The sequence below is a fragment of the Salvelinus sp. IW2-2015 genome, unplaced genomic scaffold, assembly GCF_002910315.2.
Source record: "Salvelinus sp. IW2-2015 unplaced genomic scaffold, ASM291031v2 Un_scaffold1078, whole genome shotgun sequence".
In the NCBI taxonomy this organism is placed as follows: Eukaryota; Metazoa; Chordata; class Actinopteri; order Salmoniformes; family Salmonidae; genus Salvelinus; species Salvelinus sp. IW2-2015.
The window spans coordinates 206,119-229,591 of NW_019942719.1; the positions used below are offsets into that span (position 1 = coordinate 206,119).

General features: G+C 41.1%; 1 protein-coding gene across 4 annotated transcripts; it reads right to left on the reverse strand.

Moving 5' to 3' along the window:
* Nucleotides 1–3,555: 3,555 nt before the first annotated feature.
* Nucleotides 3,556–22,301, reverse strand: il34 (interleukin 34). Of its 4 annotated transcripts, none has more exons than XM_024137053.1 (7): nucleotides 22,280–22,301; nucleotides 15,437–15,574; nucleotides 13,677–13,780; nucleotides 13,429–13,506; nucleotides 6,707–6,889; nucleotides 6,447–6,609; nucleotides 3,556–4,064 (listed from the first exon to the last, which is right to left on the reverse strand). In XM_024137053.1, the coding sequence occupies exons 2-7, from the start codon at nucleotides 15,474–15,476 to the stop codon at nucleotides 4,018–4,020; spliced, it is 615 nt and encodes a 204-aa protein (XP_023992821.1). In that variant the 5' UTR covers nucleotides 15,477–15,574; nucleotides 22,280–22,301; the 3' UTR covers nucleotides 3,556–4,017. The 4 variants fall into 4 exon arrangements, with proteins under 4 accessions (XP_023992821.1, XP_023992820.1, XP_023992819.1 ...); XM_024137052.2 differs by lacking the exon at nucleotides 22,280–22,301 and adding an exon at nucleotides 21,845–22,087; XM_024137051.2 differs by lacking the exon at nucleotides 22,280–22,301 and adding an exon at nucleotides 21,841–22,087.
* Between the last annotated feature and the right edge of the window lie 1,172 nt (nucleotides 22,302–23,473).

The window sequence follows — 23,473 nt, forward strand, 5'->3', positions numbered from 1 at the left end:
GTTGGTCAAACGCATTAACATATAAGCGCAACGCTCAATTGCCAGTGGAATTTTCCGATGAGAATTGTTTCCAAATTGATACAGTACAATGTTGTTTCTTAAAACCTCTTAAGGATCCGCCCCTTTTTTTKAATTTTCGCCTAAAATGACATACCCAAATCTAACTGCCTGTAGCTCAGGACCTGAAGCAAGGATACCATTTGAAAGGAAACACTTTGAAGTTTTTGGAAATGTGAAAGGAATGTAGGAGAATATAACACAATAGATCTGGTAAAAGATAATACAAAGAAAAAACCAACCGTTCTTTTGTATTTTTTTTGTACCATCATCTTTGAAATGCAAGAGAAAGGCCAAAATGTATTATTCCAGCAGTTTGGATGCAAACTGCAGTTTGCAGTTTGGATTTTAGCCACTAGATGGCAGCAGTGTATGTGCAAAGTTTTAGACTGATCCAATGAACCATTGCATTTCTGTTCAAAATATTCTATCAAGACTGCCCAAATGTGCCTAATTTGTTTATTAATAACTTTTCACGTTCAAAATTATGCACTCTCCTCAAACAATAGCATGGTATTCTTTCACTGTAATAGCTCCTGTAAATTGGACAGTGCAGTTAGATTAACCCTATAAAGGTGTGCATCAATTGAACTTTGCTTCCAAAACCAAACCACAGGCGATGCATGTTAATGTTCAGACCGAGCGTCGAGGATCTTAACAAAACTCCCCCCTTCAGAAGACGCCTTTGTCCAATGACTCTCATGTGTAATGTAATAGAACTGAAAGTCATGATCAAGGGCTAGCCATCAGGTAGCCTGATTTCAGATGTGTCCATGTAAACAGGATTATTAGGGATGGATCGATATTTACTGAATGGTTCCCTGGAGGAAACTGGGTGAGGGTCATGCCTTTTCAATTTCAGTCAAGAGCATGGGTTAGTATTTTTTTTAAATCTAGTCCAGGGGACGGTCATGTAATTTGTAACTGATGAAATATCTATATTTTAGAATTAGTTCCTCATCTCTGATTCTCCGCTGGGCCCGCAATATCAAGTGCACCGATAGGCTATATTTAGTGTGTTCTCAATCAAATGATCCATAGCCTATAGGCTACAAAGTAAAGTTATATTTCTAAGATATCTGCTGGGATGGTGTAAATAAAACTAGGCTGCATTACACACTGCAATGGATATTCCAATCCTGATCTACTACTATAATAGATTTATCAGAGTTAATGATTCAAGTAATTTACAGCATTTTTTATTTTGTTGTATTTATTATGGATCCCCATTAGCTGCTGCCATGGCAGTTTTTACCATTTTTAAAACATTACAATACATTCAAAGATTTCACAACACACTGTGTGCCCTCAGGCCCCTACTCCACCACTACCACATATCTACAGTACTAAATCCATGTGTATMTGTGTGTATAGTGCGTATGTTATCGTGTGTGTGTACAGTATGCATGTGTCTGTGCCTATGTTTGTGTTGCTTCACAGTCCCTGCTGTTCCATAAGGTGTTTTTTTATCTGTTTTTTTTTATCTAATTTTACTGCTTGCATCAGTTACCTGATGTGGAATAGAGTTCCATGTAGTCATGGCTCTATGTAGTACTGTGCACCTCACATAGTCTGTTCTGGACTTGAGGACTGTGAAGAGACCTCTTGTGGCATGTCTTGTGGAGTATGCATGGGTGTCCGAGCTGTGTGCCAGTAGGCCAGCTGTGCTGCCCTGTTCTGAGCCAATTGCAATTTTCCTAAGTCCCTCTTTGTGGCACCTGACCACACGACTGAACAGTAGTCCAGGTGGACAAAACTAGAGCCTGTAGGACCTGCCTTGTTGATAGTGCTGTTAAGAAGGTAGAGCAACGTTTTATTATGGACAGACTTCTCCCCATCTTAGCTGCTGTTGTATCAATATGTCTTGACCATGACAGTTTACAATCCAGGGTTACTCCAAGCAGTTTAGTCACCTCAACTTGCTCAATTCATGTGTAGTGATTTTTTCACTTTAATGTTATTTTATGTTTCTTCAGATAGGACATAACACGTATATTTAAAAAAAAAAAAAAATGTATTGTATTGTAATTTGAAATGTAATAATAAAACATTTATTATAATAAAAATAATAAAAAAACTTACTAGAGCGTCGAGTGTGCGCTTTGAACGCTCCAAGAGCGAAACGTTCTGAATTTACGAACGGACAATCTGACAATACTCTGAATTTACGAACGCCCAGAGCGCACTCAAGAGTGAATTTACGAACACGGTCTGTCTTTAGGTTCTGTCCCTACATGGCCATATCTCCACGTTCCAGCACTTGTTTACGGAAGWCAGACGGACCACCTGTGCTAATTAGCTATCTAGCATGCTCCGAACACCTGTGTATAACGGAATAAGGCCGCCAGAAACATGTTGTCACTGAAAAATACTGTCGGCTGCTACTGTGATAAAGCTGGTTAAAACAGTGTACAGTATGTGTGTATTTTTGCATTTGTGAAATTATTTTGACMTGACAAAGTAAAGGGCTTTATGATTCTTGAACCATATCGCAATTATGAATCCATTCACGTTTAGATGGAGTATTTGGCTGTTTTGGCTGCCAGAGCCAGTCGACCTCTGAAAATATCAAGATCCTTGGACCATTAAGAATTATATATATAGAGAGAGAGAGATAGTTTACCTTTAACTAGGCAAGTCAGTTAAGAACACATTCTTATTTACAATGACGGCCTACCAAAAGGCCTCCTGCTGGGACGGGGGCTGGGATTAAAAATAAAACATTAATAAAAATATCAAAACACACATCACGACAAGAGACACCACATAAAGAGAGACCTAAGACAACAACATAGCAGCAACACATGGAACACAGCATGGTAGCAGCACAAATCATGGTACAAACACTATTGGGCACAGACAACAGCACAGTGGGCAAGGTAGAGACAACAATACATCACGCGAAGCAGCCACAACTGTCAGTAAGCGTGTCCATGATTTGAATCTTTGAATGAAGAGATGGAGATGAAACGTTCCGGTTAGTGTTTTTTGCAGCTTGTTCCAGTCGCTAGCTGCAGTGAACTAACTAAGGAGTCTAATGGTAGACACCTTAAAAGGAYTAGTTCACTATTTTACAACTTGATGTTAGATATTTCCTCACCCGGAAAGTACTAATCCATGCTTCAGTTTTATTTAAACAGCCATTAGAAAACTACAGCTAACTTTAGCCACCGCTAAAGGAGGCTCGCTTGGCTGGTGCTAGCACATGCGCGGATCACACACACTGCTGGAACACCGATTAAGGTGTTTACATGTCCTAATAATTTGAAAGATTGCTCAGAAAACCAGCCGTTTTAAGTTTCCATTTTGACCTCAAACCGATTAAGATAAACAGAGTAAGGTGTGACATGATTATTGCGTAATCTGTCTACTGCCATAATCAGTTTAATATCCAATTATTAAAAGTGTGCATGTAAACAATCTCTTGTGTACATAAACAACTCTGATGTAATCTGACCACAATCAATCATACTGCAGAAATTCTTGTTGAACCTGGAATAGATTTTCACAAATTGCTTTATTTCAGCATTGATGTGCATAATGCCAAATACATGAGTGGCTGGAATTCACTGACTATGCCTGCAAGTCAGAAAAACACCTTAAAGCATTTTATAAAAAACATAGAACAGAGAAATAACAGTTTTAAACAAACACATTTACTATAATGTTCATAAAGACAAACAGTCAGAGATGAGAGTAGTTGGCTATGTTTGTGTTCTTAGTTTTATGGGCAACAGTTGCTAATACCTATGTCACCTATAAGTGTTCCCTGATTGCAAAAAAATATAAAATAATAAAAATAGAAATGCTATATCGCGCTCTGCTTGAGCATATCCACCTGCCCTATACCATACAACTGTCTAAACACATCTAGAACCCACAATCAAAACACAGAACATAAACATCAGTAGACAATATATTATAAATATACATATGAAAACAATAGCGCCCTTCTCAGGTTTACTGTAGTCTCTTTCTGCCCTTCCGCCAGTGAGGTAAGCCACAATCTGAGGGAAGAAAATAGTGTAAGTGACAGATGAATCATTATAAAATCATATCTAAATATTTCTGATAAAATCATACCAACTGTTTCTAATAATCAATGACACTATATGAAACCTTTTTTGGTTTGCTTTGAACATCCTAGCCATGAAGTAAGCCCTTAACCTATTCACTATATTTTTTTGTTGCTATGTTATATCTGTTTTTTCTTCTTGTGGTTTTTATATTCATTATTCATGTTCCTCACGAGTGCTTTGTACTCCTTCCTGCCTTATATTTTCATATGGAAACTCTTCAATTGAATTGTTAACAGATATTTTATAGCCTCAAAACCTCCACTGATCTCTCTGTAAAATAGGGAAAATATCAACCTTAAGAGGTGCTGATGCAATTAACCTGTGAAGTTAATAGTGCATGATACAGACATGATAACAGGCCTTAACATAACATGTCTACGGCTCTATGTTGTGTCAGTATGATGCACATAAAGACAAAAGAAAACAGTAAGAGGGCTGGCAGGATGTGTGGGAAGCGGCCAACATCTCATCTCTTCCCCTTTAAGATAGTGTCGAAATCAGCCAGTATGTTTTCTTTCCCACGGTCTGACATGACTTAGCTTTCTTTACATTAACTCAAAGTACCATCTGGGTTCAACTTTGTTTGACCAGTCTAACCAGGCAACACATAGCTATGTTTTACCTATATAGGATGTGTAAATTATTAATAAATAGGCTAACAGGAGATATTGACAGGCATTTCCAAGTCCTTTTATGGCACAGACCTCAATGAGTATGACCTGGGCATAGACAACCATCTCTCTTCAAACAGTGTTGAATAAGAACATAGTGTCTACAAACACTGAAGAGACACAATGAACACAACAAGCCCATATACAGTATGCCAAACCAGTTGAGTAGGTTTGTGTTGATGGGGAAAATGCCAACTTTTGGTATTTAGCAGTCATACAGCTACGCCTTATTTACTTTGAAGAACTACTAAAATAGTGATTTTGTCAGACTGCATAGGCAGCAGCTCTATAGAGATGAGATGACTTYGAATGAAATAATAAAGTCATCAAATAAAACAAATGTAATATACACAACAACCAAAATATTTAATTAAAGTAATATGAATAATGATGGTTATTAAGTTATATACTAATGGACAATCACTAGCATCATGGGACTTTCATTAATTGTTTTATTCTGTCCAAAAGTATGGGGTCACCTGCTCATCGAACATCTTATTCCAAAATAATGAGCATTAATATGGTGTTAGATGGAGTTGAGGTCAGGGCTCTGTGCAGGCCAGTCAAGTTCATCCACACCGAGCTCGACAAACCATTTTTGTATGGACCTCAGTTTGTGCACGGGGGTATTGTCATGCTGAAAAAGAAAGGGCCTTGCCCAAACTGTTGCCACAAAGTTGGAAGCACAGAATCGTCTAGAATATCATCTGCTGTAGCATGAAGATTTCCCTTCACTGGAACTAAGGYGCCTAGCTCGAACCATGAAAAATAGCCCCACACCGTTATTCCTCCACCAAACMTTATAGTTGGCACTATGCATTTGGGAAGGTAGCTTTCTCCTGGCATCCACCAAACCCAGATTTGTCCGTCAGACTGCCAGATGGTGAAGCATCACTCCAGAGAACGCGTTTCCACTGCTCCAGAGTCCAATGGCGGCGAGCTTTACACCAACCCAGCTGATACTTGGCATTGCGCATGGTGATCCTAGGCTTGTGTGCGGATGCACGYCCATGGAAACCCATTTCATGAAGCTCCCGACAAACAGTTATTGTGCTGACGTTGCATCAAGAGGCAGTTTGAAACTTAGTAGTGAGTGTTGCAACCGAGAACAGACGATGTTTTTGAACTACGCGCTTCAGCACTCGGCAGTCTCGTTCTGTGAGCTTGTGTGGCTTACCACTTCGCGGCTGAGCCGTTGTTGCTCCTAGACGTTTCCACTTCACAATAACAGCACTTACAGTTGACCGGGCAGCTCTAGCAGGGCAGACATTTGACGAACTGACTGGAAAGGTGGCATCCTATGACGGTGCCACGTTGCTCTTCAGTAAGGCCATTCTACTGCCAATGTTTGTCTATGGAGATTTCATGGCTGTGTGCTCAATTTTATACACCTGTCAGCAACAGGTATACTCAAAAAGCCAAATCCACAAATTTGAAGGGGTGTCCACATGCTTTTGTATATATAGTGTATCATCTGACTTCTGTCACAAGTAGTTAAGACTCATGTTACAAGAGGAGGAATGAATACTGCATGTCTGGAAAAGTACTCTTGATGGACAGTGGGTAATTGAATTAGAGAGGGCAGAGTTCAGAGGTAATGGAAGAGAGGAAGTACAGTAAGGGAATGAAGTGCACTCACAGTCTTGCTCTCTGTCTTCACTGGGAAAGCAGTCTTTGAAGAGACAGTGCATTGTCCGATAGCAGTTATCCAACAGAGATTTGGGGGTCACGAACCTCCAGCCTTTTGAGTCAATCTCCTTAACCCTTTTGTAGATCTCCTCTATTCGCTCTGGTGGCTCTCTCTGAGAGATAAATATACATGGCCATTATGAGATACGTTTGTTCAAACAGAGAGATGGGTAYAACAGTGATGGTGACACTATGGCCGGTCTTACACACCTCATCACTCTGTGGTGGGAACACCTGCTGGACCTTCCTGAAGAGATCCTCCAGGTCGGTGGTGTACTTGTAGGAGGGGTGTCTCACTGGCAAGACCCTCAGAATCCTCTTCAACACCTCCTGGTTGACCAACAGCCACACATCCTGCAGGTCCCCGTCTTCCAGATCCTCCACCCTCACCCTCTGGAGGGACGAAGACAAGAGAAAGAAGTGCGGTAGATTGGAGTGAGATAGGAACAGATAGATGTTTTATTTAACCTTTATCAGGGAGTCATACTGATACCAAGGTKTCRTTTACAGATGAGCCCTGAATTACATAAATTCCAGAAAATACACACTTCAAAATATYAATACAAAATGCAAGCAGAAAGAAAAACAGTCATAAACAAACAAACACATMCATCATTAATAAGGTCCTCAATCAGCTTTCTGAATTTCCCTATAGGCACCAAAACATCCAGTTTAATAATTTGTAAAGATTGTTCCACAAATAAGGTTTAAGAAAACTAAAAGCTGATTTACCTAACTCAGTAAAGACCAAAGGAACTTCCAGAGTTAACTATACCTGAGATCGGGTGCGGTAAGTCGTATGTCTAAAGTTTAGTAAAGATATTAGGAACAGTGGGACTTTTATAAAATGGCTTCATAAATGAAAACATAGCAATGTATCAACCTACGTGACATCAAAGAGGGCCAACCAACTTTCTGGTAGAGAATGCTGTGACGAGTACTGAAATTGTCACCTGTAATAAAGCGCAGTGTGCTATGAGAAACTGCATCTAACGACTTTAATGAAGTGGCAGGTGCGTTCATTTAGATGATGTCGCCATAGTCTAGGACCAATAAGATCGTTGTCCGAATAGTCGGCTTTCTACTATTTAGCGAGAGGCAGGACCTATTCTATAGAAGAAGCACATTTTTATTYAGGATATATTCTAAATTGAGGAAAGCCTCTGAATTAGCAGTGAGGGATCAACAGTATCAAAAGCCTTTGACAGGTCAATGAAGAGGGCAGCACAATGGTGCCTTTTATCCATACAGTTAAGCACATCATTTATAACTAGGGATGCAGCAGGGATAGTGCTATGACCTGGTCTAAAACCTGACTGATGTACATTTAGAATATGTTTTCAAAAATAAGATCTTAGCTGAGAATTAATCAAGGATTCTAATATTTTAGCTAGATCAAGAAAGTTTAGAAATAGGGCGATAATTATTTAGGTCACAAGGGTCAAACCACCTTTGTGAAGGCGGAGTACKTGGGCCGCCTTCCAAACCTTGGGGATAGTACCAGATATAATTGTTAGGTAAAACATATGGGTTAATGATTCAGCAATCAGGGGGGCAGAGAGCTGCAGAGAAAATGGATCAAGCATATCAGCCCCAGRGGATTTTTTTGTTGTTACATCAATCTTAAGCAAGGCATCTAGAACATCGCTGATAATAAATTGTTGTAATTAAAACAAAGATTCACTAGAAGTTGACGGGATAACTGTCGAGTCAGCTAGAGTCTGGCAGAGGGAAGAAGAGCAGTCGATTGTCTGATCAGGGTCAATTAAACCACCGTTTGTCTCAAATACAAAGCCTGCCGAGATGAAATTATGATTAAAAGCATCACATAAGAATTAAATCAATCAATGAGGAGTTAACAGGGTTTTTCACATTTAGCCGTGTGGTTTTGAGATCAATTGTGTCAGATTAAAATCAAAGCACATACTCTTAAATTGATCTGAGGCCGGGGATAGCTAATCCAGATTCAAATCCCCTAAAATGACCAACTCCGAGGACATAAAAGGTGTTAAACACTCAGATATAGCACCAATAGCATCCGCCATGGCATCGGTGGGGGGGTTAAGGACACATCTACAACCAGGAGCAAAAATGTCTTGGGACCAGAAATATTTAAAGATTGGGACGCCATGAAATTWAATTTTACATATATGGCAACCCCTCCACCACTTTTCTGTAATTTGTCACATCTAAATACATTATAATCATTTACTTCAATGTCTTTATCAGAGACAGAACCCTTTAACCATGTTTCCGAGAGAACCAGAACGTCAGGACACGAGTACTGTACCCACATTTAAATTGTGTCCATTTTATCATTATTATTTTTTTATTTGTATTTTACCCCCCTTTTTCTCCACAAGTTCTATCTTCTCATCGCTGCAACTCCCCAACGGGCTCGGGAGGTGAAGATCCGCTTCATGTGTCCTCCGAAACATGACCCGCCAAACCACGCTTCTTAACACCCGCCCGCTTAACCCGGAAGCCAGCTGCACCAATGTGTCGGATGAAACACCGTTCAACTGACAACCGAAGTCACCCGGCCCGCCACAAGGAGTCGCTAGAGCGTGATGAGCCAAGTAAAGCCCCCGCGGCCAAACCCTCCCCTAACCCGGATGACGTTGGGCCAATTGTGTGCCGCCGTGGCACTCCCGATCACGGCCAGATATTATACAGCCTGGGATCGAACCCAAGTCTGTAGTGACGCTTTTAGCACTGCGATCCTGTGCCTTAAACCGCTGCGTCACTCGGCCCTGTGTCCATTTTCTTATCGTGCACTTGCCCAAACCCCCTGCGAGACTTAAAGTCAGAGGGGGTATTCAGCTCATTCCCATAAGAGCTAACAGACATAGGGTCATCTACAGCTATTTGTCAACTCCGCCAAAGGAGTTGAGCTGCTGCAGGGAACCGGAGTGGCTGCCAATGCTCCATTCTGGGTGTGCACAGGAGGCCTTGGTGTGGCTCCTGTTGCAAGGTTGGGGCTGCCATGGGGGGCAGTAGTGTCCAAGGCCAGTCCTGGGGATGGGAGTAGGGAGGGTAACCAAAACTAGCCTGAGAGGGAGGTTGTGGGGGTGCGAAGCTTCAAACTCTCTACATATGAGGGCTGATGATGTGAATGAAAACTCTTCTGGAACAGGGTAGAAATTACGATCTTCGCAAGGGGGAAGATGGTGGAGGCCCTCTCTATCACTCCCCTTAGTGATGTGGCCACCCTCTCCTGTTGGGTACGCAGGTCATGATGATATGGCTGGGGAAGCCAAGCTGGGCCACAGTCAAGAGCTCCATAGCTCTCTCTGTTGTGGGACGCCATAACTTTGCTACCTTTTTATTTGGGAAAAGTGTATTCTCTAATATAAACTTTCCATTGGAGTCCATCATTAATATAATGTCTGTGGAGGATGGCAGGKGGGATGTGAGTAACTACAGGGATGAGACGGATGGATCAGCCTGGTGCATTGGTTGGTTATGTTGGTTGCTTGGGTTGCTTGGTTGGTGGGTTCTGATTCAGCTCTTGCCTTGGTCCTGAGTTTTTGTGTAACTCTTTGTAGAGTGGATGGTTGTGGCTGAGAAATTCCTGCCTTAGCTCATGTAGCTCCTTCTGCAGGTTCTGCATGTGGCTAGTGCTGACTGTGCTGGACAGTTCCTCTCTAAGTCAGCGCACTTCCATCCTAAGAGCCTGGTTGTCCTCAACATTTTTCAATGCACACTGCAGCTCACGGATCTCATCCGTATGCCAACGCACCAGGCTGATCTTCTCCTCTATAAGATAGTGGTACTTTCTGACATTTTAAGTTAATTGTTGGTCTTGTGGAAAGCTGTGTGCCAAGCATTAGGATCCTCCATGTAGAACAGAAGGTCTACTTTAATTTCCTTGTTCGCTTTTAGGATGAAGTCTGCCCTCAGAGTCTCAAAGCAATTTATTTTTCCTGACTCACTTGTAACATTTTTAGTATAGCCCCAGTCGGTATTCACGTAATAAGGAATTCCCCTCTCGACCACGCCCACAAATTCTATTAACCCCCAACAACATTGTCGTTGGTTTTTTGTTATACAGAAATAACAAAACATGCCGAAAAGCTGCTGTGTTGTTCAATGTACATGTAACCAGGTCAAAAATATCCACCTACGTATCGCAATGCTCTCACGTAGGGAAATAGAGCCTGCGAGAAGAGCCCTGTGGCTTCAGGCTATGTCGTGGGAGAGTGGGAAATAGGCTACACGTAGCTAGGTTTGTGGAAAACATTTAATCCCAGGTAAGACATTTAACTTGTTTAGTACAGTCCGTTTGTAACTCCACTCACTACTTATAGCTGTATAGTCCGTTTGTTTGTGTTGTTGGTCGGTAGCCAGCTTGCACCCACTCACTCAAGTGGCTGCTAGCATAGTCATGAAAAGAAGCATGAGGGAATCCCTACAATATTACGTTTTTCTAAGTAGTGAGAACGCTAGGGAGCAGCCAATGTTAGATGATGTAKTTTTCTTAAATGTAGAATTGTAATCGACAAAAACAAACAAGAAAATTGCATTTGAAAAAGGTCAAGTTTTTGCTGTGAGACAATGTGGTAACCACATGTTGTTTTCCCCACAGGCAGGATTGCGACATTCTATCTAATACCAACTGGGTCTGTACATGATGGCCATAGAAATAAGAATAAATGGAATGGGCGTCCCCATTCAAGTCATTGATGGCATAATGGGTGGACTGGCGGCCATTGCGAGTGTACCCAAAGCAGGAAGTACAGGCAGGAAGTAAAAGTAGGAAATGTACCCATCAATCTGTGCTGTGATTTGTTGAATCAACTTAAATTACATTACAAAAAATACATTCCATTGCATTAGCCACATCAGTTAGCATCATTTGAATGAACATTCTACATTACCATGGAAATMATTACATCACAATACAAGGAAGCCATTGCGAGTGTACACCAGTCAAATTGCCAGGGTAAGAGGTTCCAAGCCCATTCTATTCATTCTTATTTCTATGGTGATGGCAAGGTCTCTGAAACAATGCTTAGAGAATGCAGCCATTTTCATCTCCATGGTGACCTCTTTATACAATGCACTCTGCTCTAGAATGATGTGCATGTGCCTCTTGATGAAAGCGCTTATTATTAAATGATGCACCTGTAGATCATTTCACTAATTGTGTGTAAAGTTGTCATCAAGGAAAAGGGTGGCTACTTTGAAGAATCTAAAATCMAATATATATTTTGATTTGTTTAACACTTTTTGGTTACTACATGATTCCATGTGTTATTTCATAYTTTTGATGTCTTCACTATTACTATACAATGTGGAAAATAGTAAAAATAAAGACAAACCCTTGAATGAGTAGGTGTGTCCAAACTTTTGACTGGTACTGTATAACAAACTAATAAGTGCTGCTTAAGTGCTGCTGCTCATAGTCCCAGTTGGTACTGTATTAGATAGAACCAATGATTTATATATACACTAGATGAATGATAGGGGGTGGTGTGTTCAAGACACCGTGCCTCCATCTTGACACTCCCTCACCGTTGTACAAAATATTTTAGAAGCTATAGAAATGCATTTATTAATGTATACATTCGTTTTTGCACACTTTTAAATTATATTATGTGAGCTAAACATAAAATATTTTCCTTCAAGTTAAATGTTTTTAYATTACTAATGTCACTTTCCCCACTACAACAAAAACATTGTTAAATACATGTAATTTTGTCCTTGACAACATTTAATTCAAATACTGTAGAATTCCTTTCATTCCTATGGAGGACTGCTCCTACTGGGGAGTGCCAATATTGCAGTCAGGTGACTTCAAAGCCTCTCAATGGCCAATACATAGCATCAGCAATCCAGGGTGTATACAAAGACAGTACAGCATGATTATATGCTGAAACTGCTTCTCCAATAGAAATCCCTGATCACACTTGTAGGCAATGTCATGGCTAGCTAAAAGGCGCTGCATGGTCAATCTGACATCTGCATTGGCCGTGTAGTATTTACAGTGATATGGCCTCTGCAGAAYTCAGGGCAATCATATTTCTTGAGCTTGGTGGAGCAGCGCAGAACTGTGGAGCAGAGATGTTGTGAAGGAATTTGTCAAGGAAGTGAGTTTGTGTTTATACACAACCTCCCACCACCACCTAATGTCAACCAATAATTTCAATGCGGAGCTATACAGAGGCATCCGCATTGTTACAAAATTTGGGGGGGTGCACGGGGATGCGGTACAGAGCTCAATTTGGCCTCTGCATGCCCCCGGAGGCTCCGAAATTGCGTCACACCCTCCATAAGGAGCCTCCCACCAAATTTACGGATCAAGCATAAATTGGCTTTTAGCTAGCTAAGCTCATGTGTAGAAACACGTCATCGGGTCTAACGGTGGTCTCACATGTTCAACTACTTAAGACATAGGCTCAAATCTAGGTTGTGTCTTTAAATTTGGAGAAAATCAACAACTAAGGGGACTTGTCAAACCCCGGCCTGGTGTGTTTGGTCTGTTTCACAAGCGTTCCCGGGAATTGTCACGGTTTTGCGCCTCTGGGTTTAGAAACTCTGTGGTTTTATGTACATCATTGGATGTACATCAAGAGCCTGCCTGTGGGGAAAACAAGGTGTGGTTACCTAGATTACCCCTTTTATGTATGACAAAAAAATCAAGGACAAAGTTGGCTCTTTTACAATGGGTGTGAAAGGGAAAATGTTTTTGTTTTCCCCAATTTGTGTGCGTGGTCGAGGAGAATTTCTTATTATTACGTGAATATCGACTTGGACTATGGAATTGGTTGCTAGGTGACTGATGGAGTGATAAGAGTGAAGATAAAGGAGGGAGAATAAGGAAGCAATGTAGACAAAGGGTGAGTGAGTGGGTGGTGTGACAAGTAGATTTTTCCCATGATTTAAGTTAGACCAGTGATAATGATAAGGAAACAAAGGGAGGGACTCACCAGCCTGGTGATGTTGCTGAGTTTGAAGACCTCCTCATAGTGAACTCTGATGGTGTAATTAATGGGTAAATTGTGTTTCTGTTAAAAAGACAGGAAAAATGTTGGTGTCAGATTGTGTTTGTAATCTCCACATATATCAACTGTCATTGTCTTTTTTCTATGCTGTGATCCACACACTAGTCTTGCCTAATTTCATTAATATTCCAAATGTGTTGTAACTGTCTCGATATATCCTGTCCCCTTCTTACCATGTTACGTCTTCTGCCTATGAGTTTGTTTTCCAACGTCTTCAAAGACGTGCACTGGGCAGTTCTGGGCGTCATCAAAACAGGTGGTAGTACACATATCAAACCTACAGGGGGCACAACATACATATGATATCATATAACATGTCACTCACTGACGCAGTTAAATATTCTAAAACAGTGTCGTAGCAGTATTGAAGTGGTATAATTGTGGTGAGAACTGAGTAAAGATGTTGAGACTGTCACAGTGCAAAGCCAGACCATAGCTCCTAGCTAGACCTCTGTGGTTGCTTTGCTAAAATGAATTATGCTGAACCATGACCTCTTCTTTCCATCAGACTCATCATCTCACTGAGAATCCACCAATCTAAGAGAAAGCCCCAGCTGAGCCAGATTACAATACTGATTAAACACAACAATAATCTCCTCTAAAACGCTTTCACCTTAATCTGCATGCGGTCAAGTGCAGGAGACATCCAATACAGTCATGGTCAGTGGTACATTTTCGCTATTATGTTTGAAAACAGGATTTTGGTCCTGTGGTCCAAATGCAGACTGAGACAGTAGTACCTATTTTGACAAAAGGGTATTTTTTCTCAGGAGTAACTAACTCTGACTAGCACAGTTTCATAGCAGTGGGGGCAGAGTGACTGGTGGCATGCAGTCAAAAGCCAGTCTGTTGTGGACCACTGTGTGGTTAGATCCTATGGCCGAGGGCTTAGATGTAGATGATTGTATAGTGACTCTGAGTCAGCAAAATCTCCAAGACCTCACAGCACACTTCCTAGGAATGTACCTCACTGCACTTCTACAGTCAGGGGCTCAAACATCAGATACCTCACTCACRCTACCCCCCTCTCTTGCCTTCAATACACGTTCTTCCTCTCATTTTTTACTCAAGTGTGTGTATTTCTTTCTCTCTGTTACAGGACGTGGTTAGATACATCGGTTTAACAGCTTTTTTGGAACAGAAACCAGACCTACGCAACACTTTTTTTTGTTATCTCTCTTTCAATCTGAGATAGGAACTGATCAGACCTATGACGTCTTCTACTGTCAATCCCCTAAACACTTTCTAGCTTGAGCTCTCTGAAATATACATTGTTTGTCTATGATGAGTCATGGTTACAGTTCTTCAGTTTAAGGGGGGGGGGGGGGGGGGGGGCTTTGATCTCTTTTACGAAAACCCTTTAGGGGTTTCTCCATAGCAGAACAAACTTTGTGTAAACCGTGATGAAGGTCTATTGTCCGAAACATTCGTGGTCCCTTAAACCCTTTGTAGAATATACAATAATGTCAGTGTGATTGATTTTCTTTTACTAACATATGGTATGCAACCATGGTGCCCAATGGGAAAAGGTATGCATCATTCAATTTAATACCACTCTCCAAAGACAACTGGGGCTCAGTTGCTGAACAGACGTATGGTACTATAAACTCCCAACGGTCTCTACTGACAGATGTATTTCCTCACACAATTAAGGGCCTCTTAGCGCTCAGTAGGTATATAAGTGGCTGAAGTGATGGGGCCTCACCCAGCCCATTGCAACACAAACAAAAAAATATTCAAGAAACCAGGAATAACATCCATAATCTACCGGTACACATAATCTCAGTTCTGATCCCACACCACTACATCCCCACAATATGTCAAGATTCTAGCCTTTGACCTGACACGTAGTTCCCAGGGCAGTTGCTGTAGGTTAGAGTGACATCCGCAAGCCCCCCAATTCTTCACACATGCACCACAGGACTTCTCTTACCCAATAGAGCTCCCAGGAGCCAGGCTGTTGACCGGACCATACTCCAATTTATGCCCCTGTTCAAACACGCTGGAGGCCTCCGACTCAGATCACACACTGTTCCAGAGCACCACAAGGTTCTTCTCGCTCCTTGTTAGCCTGTAACAGCAACACAGACAGGCATTTTTAACAGTTCAACATTGACTGTCTTCACTGGTTTCAATCAGATTTGTTCTGAATAGCTATAAACACCACAAAACCCTTGTCAGGTTGAAAGAACAGGAAATAATCAATGTACAGTATACGTTGACATTTGATGACAGACGTACGTGTACATCTACGGCCACCAACCACTTAATGTCAAAAGGAGAAGTTTGAATTTTGAAACACTGTATTGCCAAAACCGGTGCATAGACAAAGCTGRGGGAAGATGTTTGGGGGTGGGGGGAAAACATTTTTTTTTGCCAGCACTACAGACGCCTATATCGTGGAAACCCCTTCAAATTAGTGGATTTGGCTATTTCAGCCACACCCGTTGCTGAAAGGTGTATAAAATCGAGCGCACAGCCACACAATCTCCATAGACAAACATTGGCAGTAGAATGGCCTTACTGAAGAATTCAGTGACTTTCAACGTGGCACCACACTGCCACCTTTCCATCAAGTCAGTTCATCAAATTTCTGCCCTGCTAGAGCTGCCCCGGTCAACTGTAAGGGCTGTTATTGTGAAGTAGAAATGTCTAGGAGCAACAACGGCTCAGTCATTGCCACACAATATATATATATATACATACATACATACATACACACTGAACAAAAATATAAATGCAACATGTAAAGTGTTGGTCCCATGTTTCATGAGCTGAAATAAAAGATGCCATGCACACAAAAAGCGTATTTCTCTCAAATTTTGGCACAAACTTGTTTACATCCCCGTTAGTGAGCATTTCTCATTTGCCAACATAATCTATCCACCTGACAGGTGTGGCATTTCAAGAAGTTGATTAAACAACATGATCATTACACAAGTGCACCTTGTGCTGGGGACAATACAAGGCCACTCTAAAATGTGCAGTTTTGTCACACAACACAATGCCACAGATGTCTCAAGTTGAGGGAGTGTGCAATTGGCATACTGACTGCGGGAATGTCCACCAGAGCTGTTGGCAGAGAATTTWATGTTAATTTCTCTACCATAAGCTGCCTGAAACGTTGTTTTACAGAATTTGGCAGTAAGTCCAACCAGCCTCACAACCGCAGACCACGTGTAACCATGCCAGCCCAGGACCTCCACATCCGGCTTCGTCATCTGCGGGATCATCTGAGACCAGCCACCCAGACTGCTGATGAAATTMAGGAGTATTTCTGTCTGTAATAAATCCCTTTTGTGGGGAAAAACTAATTCTGATTCCCTGCCCCTGCCCCTGCCCAGTCATGTGAAATCCATAGATTAGGGCCTAATTAATGTATTTCAATTGACTGATTTCCTTATATTAACTGTAACTCAGTAAAATCATTGACATTTTAATTAAATGTTTTATATATAGTACCAGTCAAAAGTTTGGACACACCTACTCATTCAAGGGTTTTTCTTTATTTTGACTATTTCCTACATTMTAGAATAATAGTAAAGACATCAAAACTATGAAATTACACATATGGAATCATGTAGTAACCAAAAAACTGTCAAACAAATCAAAATATATTTAACATTTTCGATTCATCATAGCCACCCTTTGCCTTGATGACAGCTTTGCACACTCTTGGCATTCTCTCAACCAGCTTCATGAGGTAGTCATCTGGAAAGCATTTCAATTTTAAAAGGCGTGCCTTGTTAAAAGTTAATTTGTGGAATTTCTGTCCTTAATGCGTTGAGCCAATCAGTTGTGTTGTAGAGGTGGTATAGAGAAGAGCTCTATTTGGTAAAAGACCAAGTCCATATTATGGCAAGAACAGCTCAAATAAGCAAAGAGAAACAACAGTCCATTATGACTGACGTGAAAGTCAGTCAATCTGGAAAATTTCAAGAACTTTGAACGTTTCTTCAAGTGCAGTCGCAAAAACCATCAAGCACTATGATGAAACTGGCTCTCATGAGGACTGCCACAGGAAAGGGAGACCCAGAGTTACCTCTGCTGCAGAGGATAAGTTCATTAGAGTTAGAAGCCTCAGAAATTGCAGCCCAAATAAATTCTTCAGAGTTCAAGTTGGACCGCAGAGTGAAGGAAAAGCAGCCAACAAGTGCTCAGCATACAGTGGGGCAAAAAAGTATTTAGTCAGCCACCAATTGGGCAAGTTCTCCCACTTAAAAAGATGAGAGAGAGGTCTGTAATTTTCATCATAGGTACACTTCAACTATGACAGACAAAATGAGAAAAAAAAATCCAGAAAATCACATTGTAGGATTTTTAATGAATTTATTTGCAAATTATGGTGGAAAATAAGTATTTGGTCAATAACAAAAGTTTATCTCAATACTTTGTTATATACCCTTTGTTGGCAATGACAGAGGTCAAACGTTTTCTGTAAGTTTCACATTTCACACACTGTTGCTGGTATTTTGGCCCAATTCCTCCATGCAGAGCTCCTCTAGAGCAGTGATGTTTTGGGCTGTTGCTGGGCAACACGGACTTTCAACTCCCTCCAAAGATTTTCTATGGGGTTGAGATCTGGAGGACTGGCTAGGCCACTCCAGGACCTTGAAATGCTCTTACGAAGCCACTCCTTCGTTGCCCGGTCGGTGTGTTTGGGATCATTGTCATGCTGAAAGACCCAGCCACGTTTCATCTTCAATGCCCTTGCTGATGGAAGGAGGTTTTCAATCAAAATCTCACTGATACATGGCCCATTCATTCTTTCCTTTACACGGATCAGTTGTCCTGGTCCCTTTGCAGAAAAACAGCCCAAAGCGATGTTTCCACCCCATGCTTCACAGTAGGTATGGTGTTCTTTTGGATGCAACTCAGCATTCTTTGTCCTCCAAACACGACGAGTTGAGTTTTTACCAAAAAGTTCTATTTTGGTTTCATCTGACCATATGACATTCTCCCAATCTTCTTCTGGATCATCCACAAATGCTCTCTCGCAAACTTCAGACGGGCCTGGACATTACTGGCTTAAGCAGGGGGACACGTCTGGCACTGCAGGATTTGAGTCCCTGGCGGGTAGTGTGTTACTGATGTAGGCTTTGTTACTTGGTCCCAGCTCTCTGCAGGTAATTCACTAGGTCCCCCCGCGTGGTTCTGGGATTTTGTCTCACCGTTCTTGTGATCATTTTTACCCCACGGGGTGTAGATCTTGCGTGGAGCCCCAGATCGAGGGAGATTATCAGTGTCTTGTATGTCTTCCATTTCCTAATAATTGCTCCCACAGTTGATTTCTTCAAACCAAGCTGCTTACCTATTGCAGATTCAGTCTTCCCAGCCTGGTGCAGGTCTACAATTGTTGTTCTGGTGTCCTTTGACAGCTCTTTGGTCTTGGCCATAGTGGAGTTTGAGTGTGACTGTTTGAGGTTGTGGACAGGTGTCTTTTATACTGATAACAAGTTCAAACAGGTGCCATTAATACAGGTAACGAGTGGAGGACAGAGGAGCCTCTTAAAGAGAAGTTACAGGTCTGTGAGAGCCAGAAATCTTGCTTGTTTGTAGGTGACCAAATACTTATTTTTACACCATAATTTGAAATAAATTCATTAAAAATCCTACAATGTGATCTTCTGGATTTTTTTTTTCTCATTTTGTCTGTCATAGTTGAAGTGTACCTATGATGAAAATTACAGGCCTCTCTCATCTTTTAAGTGGGAGAACTTGCACAATTGGTGGCTGACTAAATACTTTTTTGCCCCACTGTATGTGGGAACTCCTTCAAGACTGTTGGAAAAGCATTCCAGGTGAAGCTGGATGAGAGAATGCAACGAGTGTACAAAGCTGTCATCAAAGTAAAGGGTATTTGAAGTCTCAAATATATTTTGATTTGTTTAACACTTTTTGGGTTACTACATGATTCCATATGTGGTTATTTCATCGTTTTTATGTGTTCATTATTCTACAATGTAGAAAATAGTAAAATATAAAGAAAAATCCTGAATGAGAAGGTGTGTCCAAACTTTTGACTGATACTGTATATATACAGTTGAAGTCGGAAATTTACATACACCTTTGCCAAATATATTTAAACTCCGTTTTTCACAATTCCTGACATTTAATCCTAGTAAAAATTCCCTGTGTTAGGTCAGTTAGGATCACCACTTTATTTTAAGAATGTGAAATGTCAGAATAATAGTAGAGAATGATTTATTTCAGATTGTATTTCTTTCATCACATTCCCAGTGGGTCAGAAGTTTACATACACTCAATTAGTATTTGGTAGCATTGCCTTTTAATTGTTTAACTGGGTCAAACGTTTCAGGTAGCCTTCCACAAGCTTCCCCACAATAAGTTGGGTGAATTTTTTGGCCCATTCCTCCTGACAGAGCTGGTGTAACTGAGTCAGGTTTGTAGGCCTCCTTGCTCGAACACGCTTTTTCAGTTCTGCCCACACATTTTCTATAGGATTGAGGTGAGGGCTTTGTGATGGCCACTCCAATACCTTGACTTTGTTGTCCTTAAGCCATTTTGCCACAACTTTGGAAGTATGCTTGCGGTCAATGTTCATTTGGAAGACCCATTTGCGAACAAGTTTAACTTCCTGACTGACGTCTTGAGATGTTGCTTCAATATATCCACATACTTTTCCTCCCTCATGATGCCATCTATTTTGTGAAGTGCACCAGTCCCTCCTGCACGCAAAGCACCCCTACAACATGATCTGCCACCCCTGTGCTTCACGGTTGGGATGGTGTTCTTCGGCTTGCGAGGCATCCCCTATTTTCCTCCAAACATAACGATGTCATTATGGCCAAACAGTTCTATTTTTGTTTCATCAGACCAGAGGACATTTCTCCAAAAAGTACGATCTTTATCCCCATGTGCAGTTGCAAACCGTAGTCTGGCTTTTTATGGCGTTTTGGAGCAGTGGCTCTTCCTTCGTGAGAGCCTTTCAGGTTATGTCGATATAGGACTCGTTTTACTGTGGATATAGATACTTTGTACTGTGTCCTCCAGCATCCTCACAAGGTCCTTTGCTGTTGTTCTGGGATTGATTTGCACTTTTGCACCAAAGTACGTTCATCTCTAGGAGCCGAATGCGTCTCCTTCCTGAGCGGTATGAGCGCTGCGTGGTCCCATGGGTTTATACTTGCGTACAATTGTTTGTACAGATGAACGTGGTACCTTCAGGCATTTGGAAATTGCTCCAAGGATGAACCAGACTTGGAGGTCTACACATTTTTTCTGAGGTCTTGGCTGATTTCTTTTGATTTTCCCATGATGTCAAGCAAAGAGGCACTGAGTTTGAAGGTAGGCCTTGAAATACATCCACAGGTACACCTCCAATTGACTCAAATGATGTCAATTACCTATCAGAAGCTTCTAAAGCCATGACATCATTTTCTGGAATTTTCCAAGCTGTTTAAAGGCACAGTCAACTTAGTGTATGTAAACTTCTGACCCACTGGAATTGTGATACAGTGAATTATAAGTGAAATAATCTGTTTGTGAACAATTGTTGGTAAAATAGTTTGTGTCATGCACAATCACAGAACAATTGTTGMAAAAATTACTTGTGTCATGCACAAAGTAGATGTCCGAATCAACTTGCCAAAACTAGTTTGTTAACAAGACATTTGTGGGGTGGTTGAAAAACGAGTTTTAATGACTCAACTTCACATGTGAATCCAAAATACATTTGAATTCTGAAATTCTCACATCTGGAGGCATGACAAATGTGAATGGCGTGTGAATGATGTGATCATTCATTCACGTGAATTTCCATGATCAGTTCCAAAAAAAATACAGAAAATTATGACAAAATTGACAACAAGAACATTAAATCACACATCACAGCTGTAACTTGGAGAAAAGTAGAGGACAGTGCCCCAAAAATAACTTACATATATCACATGTATGGACATATGTTATATGACAATAAAATGCATAGCAAATAGAGTAGGCATAGCCAACACTGGCAAATAACATGTCTCTAAGTGTGATGGGAAATGTTATAATCTATCCTTTGGATCATGGATCCCAAGGGTCTTCATTATTTAGCCCTATAGCCTACAATATCAAAACAGCACCTTCGGGTTGCATCCTCAGCGTCCATATTAAATAATAGCATGTCTTGTAAGGCCATATAACTAAAGTTGGCTAAGCGCAGCAATACACATCCAATATTTGCTCAAGACGTTACAAATATCACTTCCATATTCACCTGCACAATCACAGCAGTAACTCCACAGAAACTCGCAACTTCAACACTCCGTTATCTTCAGAATGACCATCAGCAGCAGCGACCAAAAGCACACATGGTTCACACAAACGACTTACTTACAAGGCTGGGAAACCACGCGTGCGTGTCTGGTCAGTGACATTGAAACAATGTCATCTTTAATAGATGACCTGCGCGTAGCAACTCCCAGAGCAAAACCCCCGTTTTAGGCGAACGCGAATTTGGGAAACTCCCTGAAGRCTCACTTTCTTTGGCCCAGAACTCCAAAACGAGAGAATATTGATTAATTGCGCAATGCCCATATGGTCGTCTCCAGCTCCACCTTGCAGGCGTAAATTGTCAGGTTTTACTTTCACTTTCCATACACTGCGCCATAACTCTCCCAAATAATATTCTCACCCCCGACTAGACTGCCCTAAATATTACATTCTAATTCAATATCCTAATACAAATWAAAAATTATAGAATTCAAATACAATTTGTTGGCACAGATATCGCACCATACTCCACATTCAGCTCAATAGGCTTAAAACTTACTCCATGTGCTCAACAGCCACGCGGCCATGTAAGGCAATTTATTCACAATCACACAATTTCATGACATTAACATCACTTATCTTCTAGGGCAGAGTTCATTGTGAACAAATAGACTGACTGCTCGAGTGACCAACATATGCCTACTCAGGACAGCTAGGGTACCAAACTGTCCCACCACAAACGCCCACGTGGATCATTATGGATTTATTTGGCCTTTATCCCGCAGTACTGAGGTGCAGCATGAATGAGACTGGAAAATAATACTACAAWGGCTACAGGATTTGTTAATGGTTTTGGTAACATTTCTGAAGCTGAAATGGGGCTGCTCGTGTTCGAGAAAATTACAATATTATGGAGGACATTKATTTGCCTTCTGACCCAAGTGGTTAACTTATCATCATCCATTAGTCAGCTGTAAAATCAAAGTCTAGGTCTTATTAGAATAGCCTAAACCTAATTACACTAGAAGGGGTGGGTAGCCAACAGTCAAAGTGGAATCCTCTCCCCTGTTTCCTCCCCTTCAGATGCTGTGTGTGAAAAAAGTTTACTGGTGAAAGCAAACACCTCTGATACAATATTGTTTATTTCTATGTTTCAAAATCAAGATAATTGCAGAGGAAGCTCCTTTACACCTGGGGTTCTCAAACGTTTTTGGGGCCGGGACKCCTTTTGTGATAGTAAATTCATCAGGGACCCCCTCAATCAGGAAAAACTCCAGTGAGATAAAAAAAAATAGCATACAAGGAGTTCTACTATGACTTTGACAGTGCATGGCCGAACTAAACAAATCTCAGGCCCTGGGAAGGCCCATCTCTTGGCATCTGAGAGAACATTTAGCWGTTTTCAAGCAATTTTCCTGCAATTCTACACATTTTGTCATGGGGCAGAGATGTTTTGTTGTTGTCGCTTTAAATACTGTCTTGCCTGCATCTAACTGATCTAGGGTGTAATCATAAGTCCAACAATTGCAAACGAGAGCTTCTATTGGACAAATYAGGTATGTTTTGTTCCATTTGCTTCTGTTTAATAATATTGATTTACACCTTCTAAACTTATTCCATGGATCCCTCGGCCAAAATGTGTTTAATCAGTTAGTAATATTCTTTTAAAAAATTAATGTAAAAAAAWTCTTTTTTTTAAATATATGTTTTAGATCTGGCTCCGGACTAGCTGCTGTACCTCATCCACAGACCC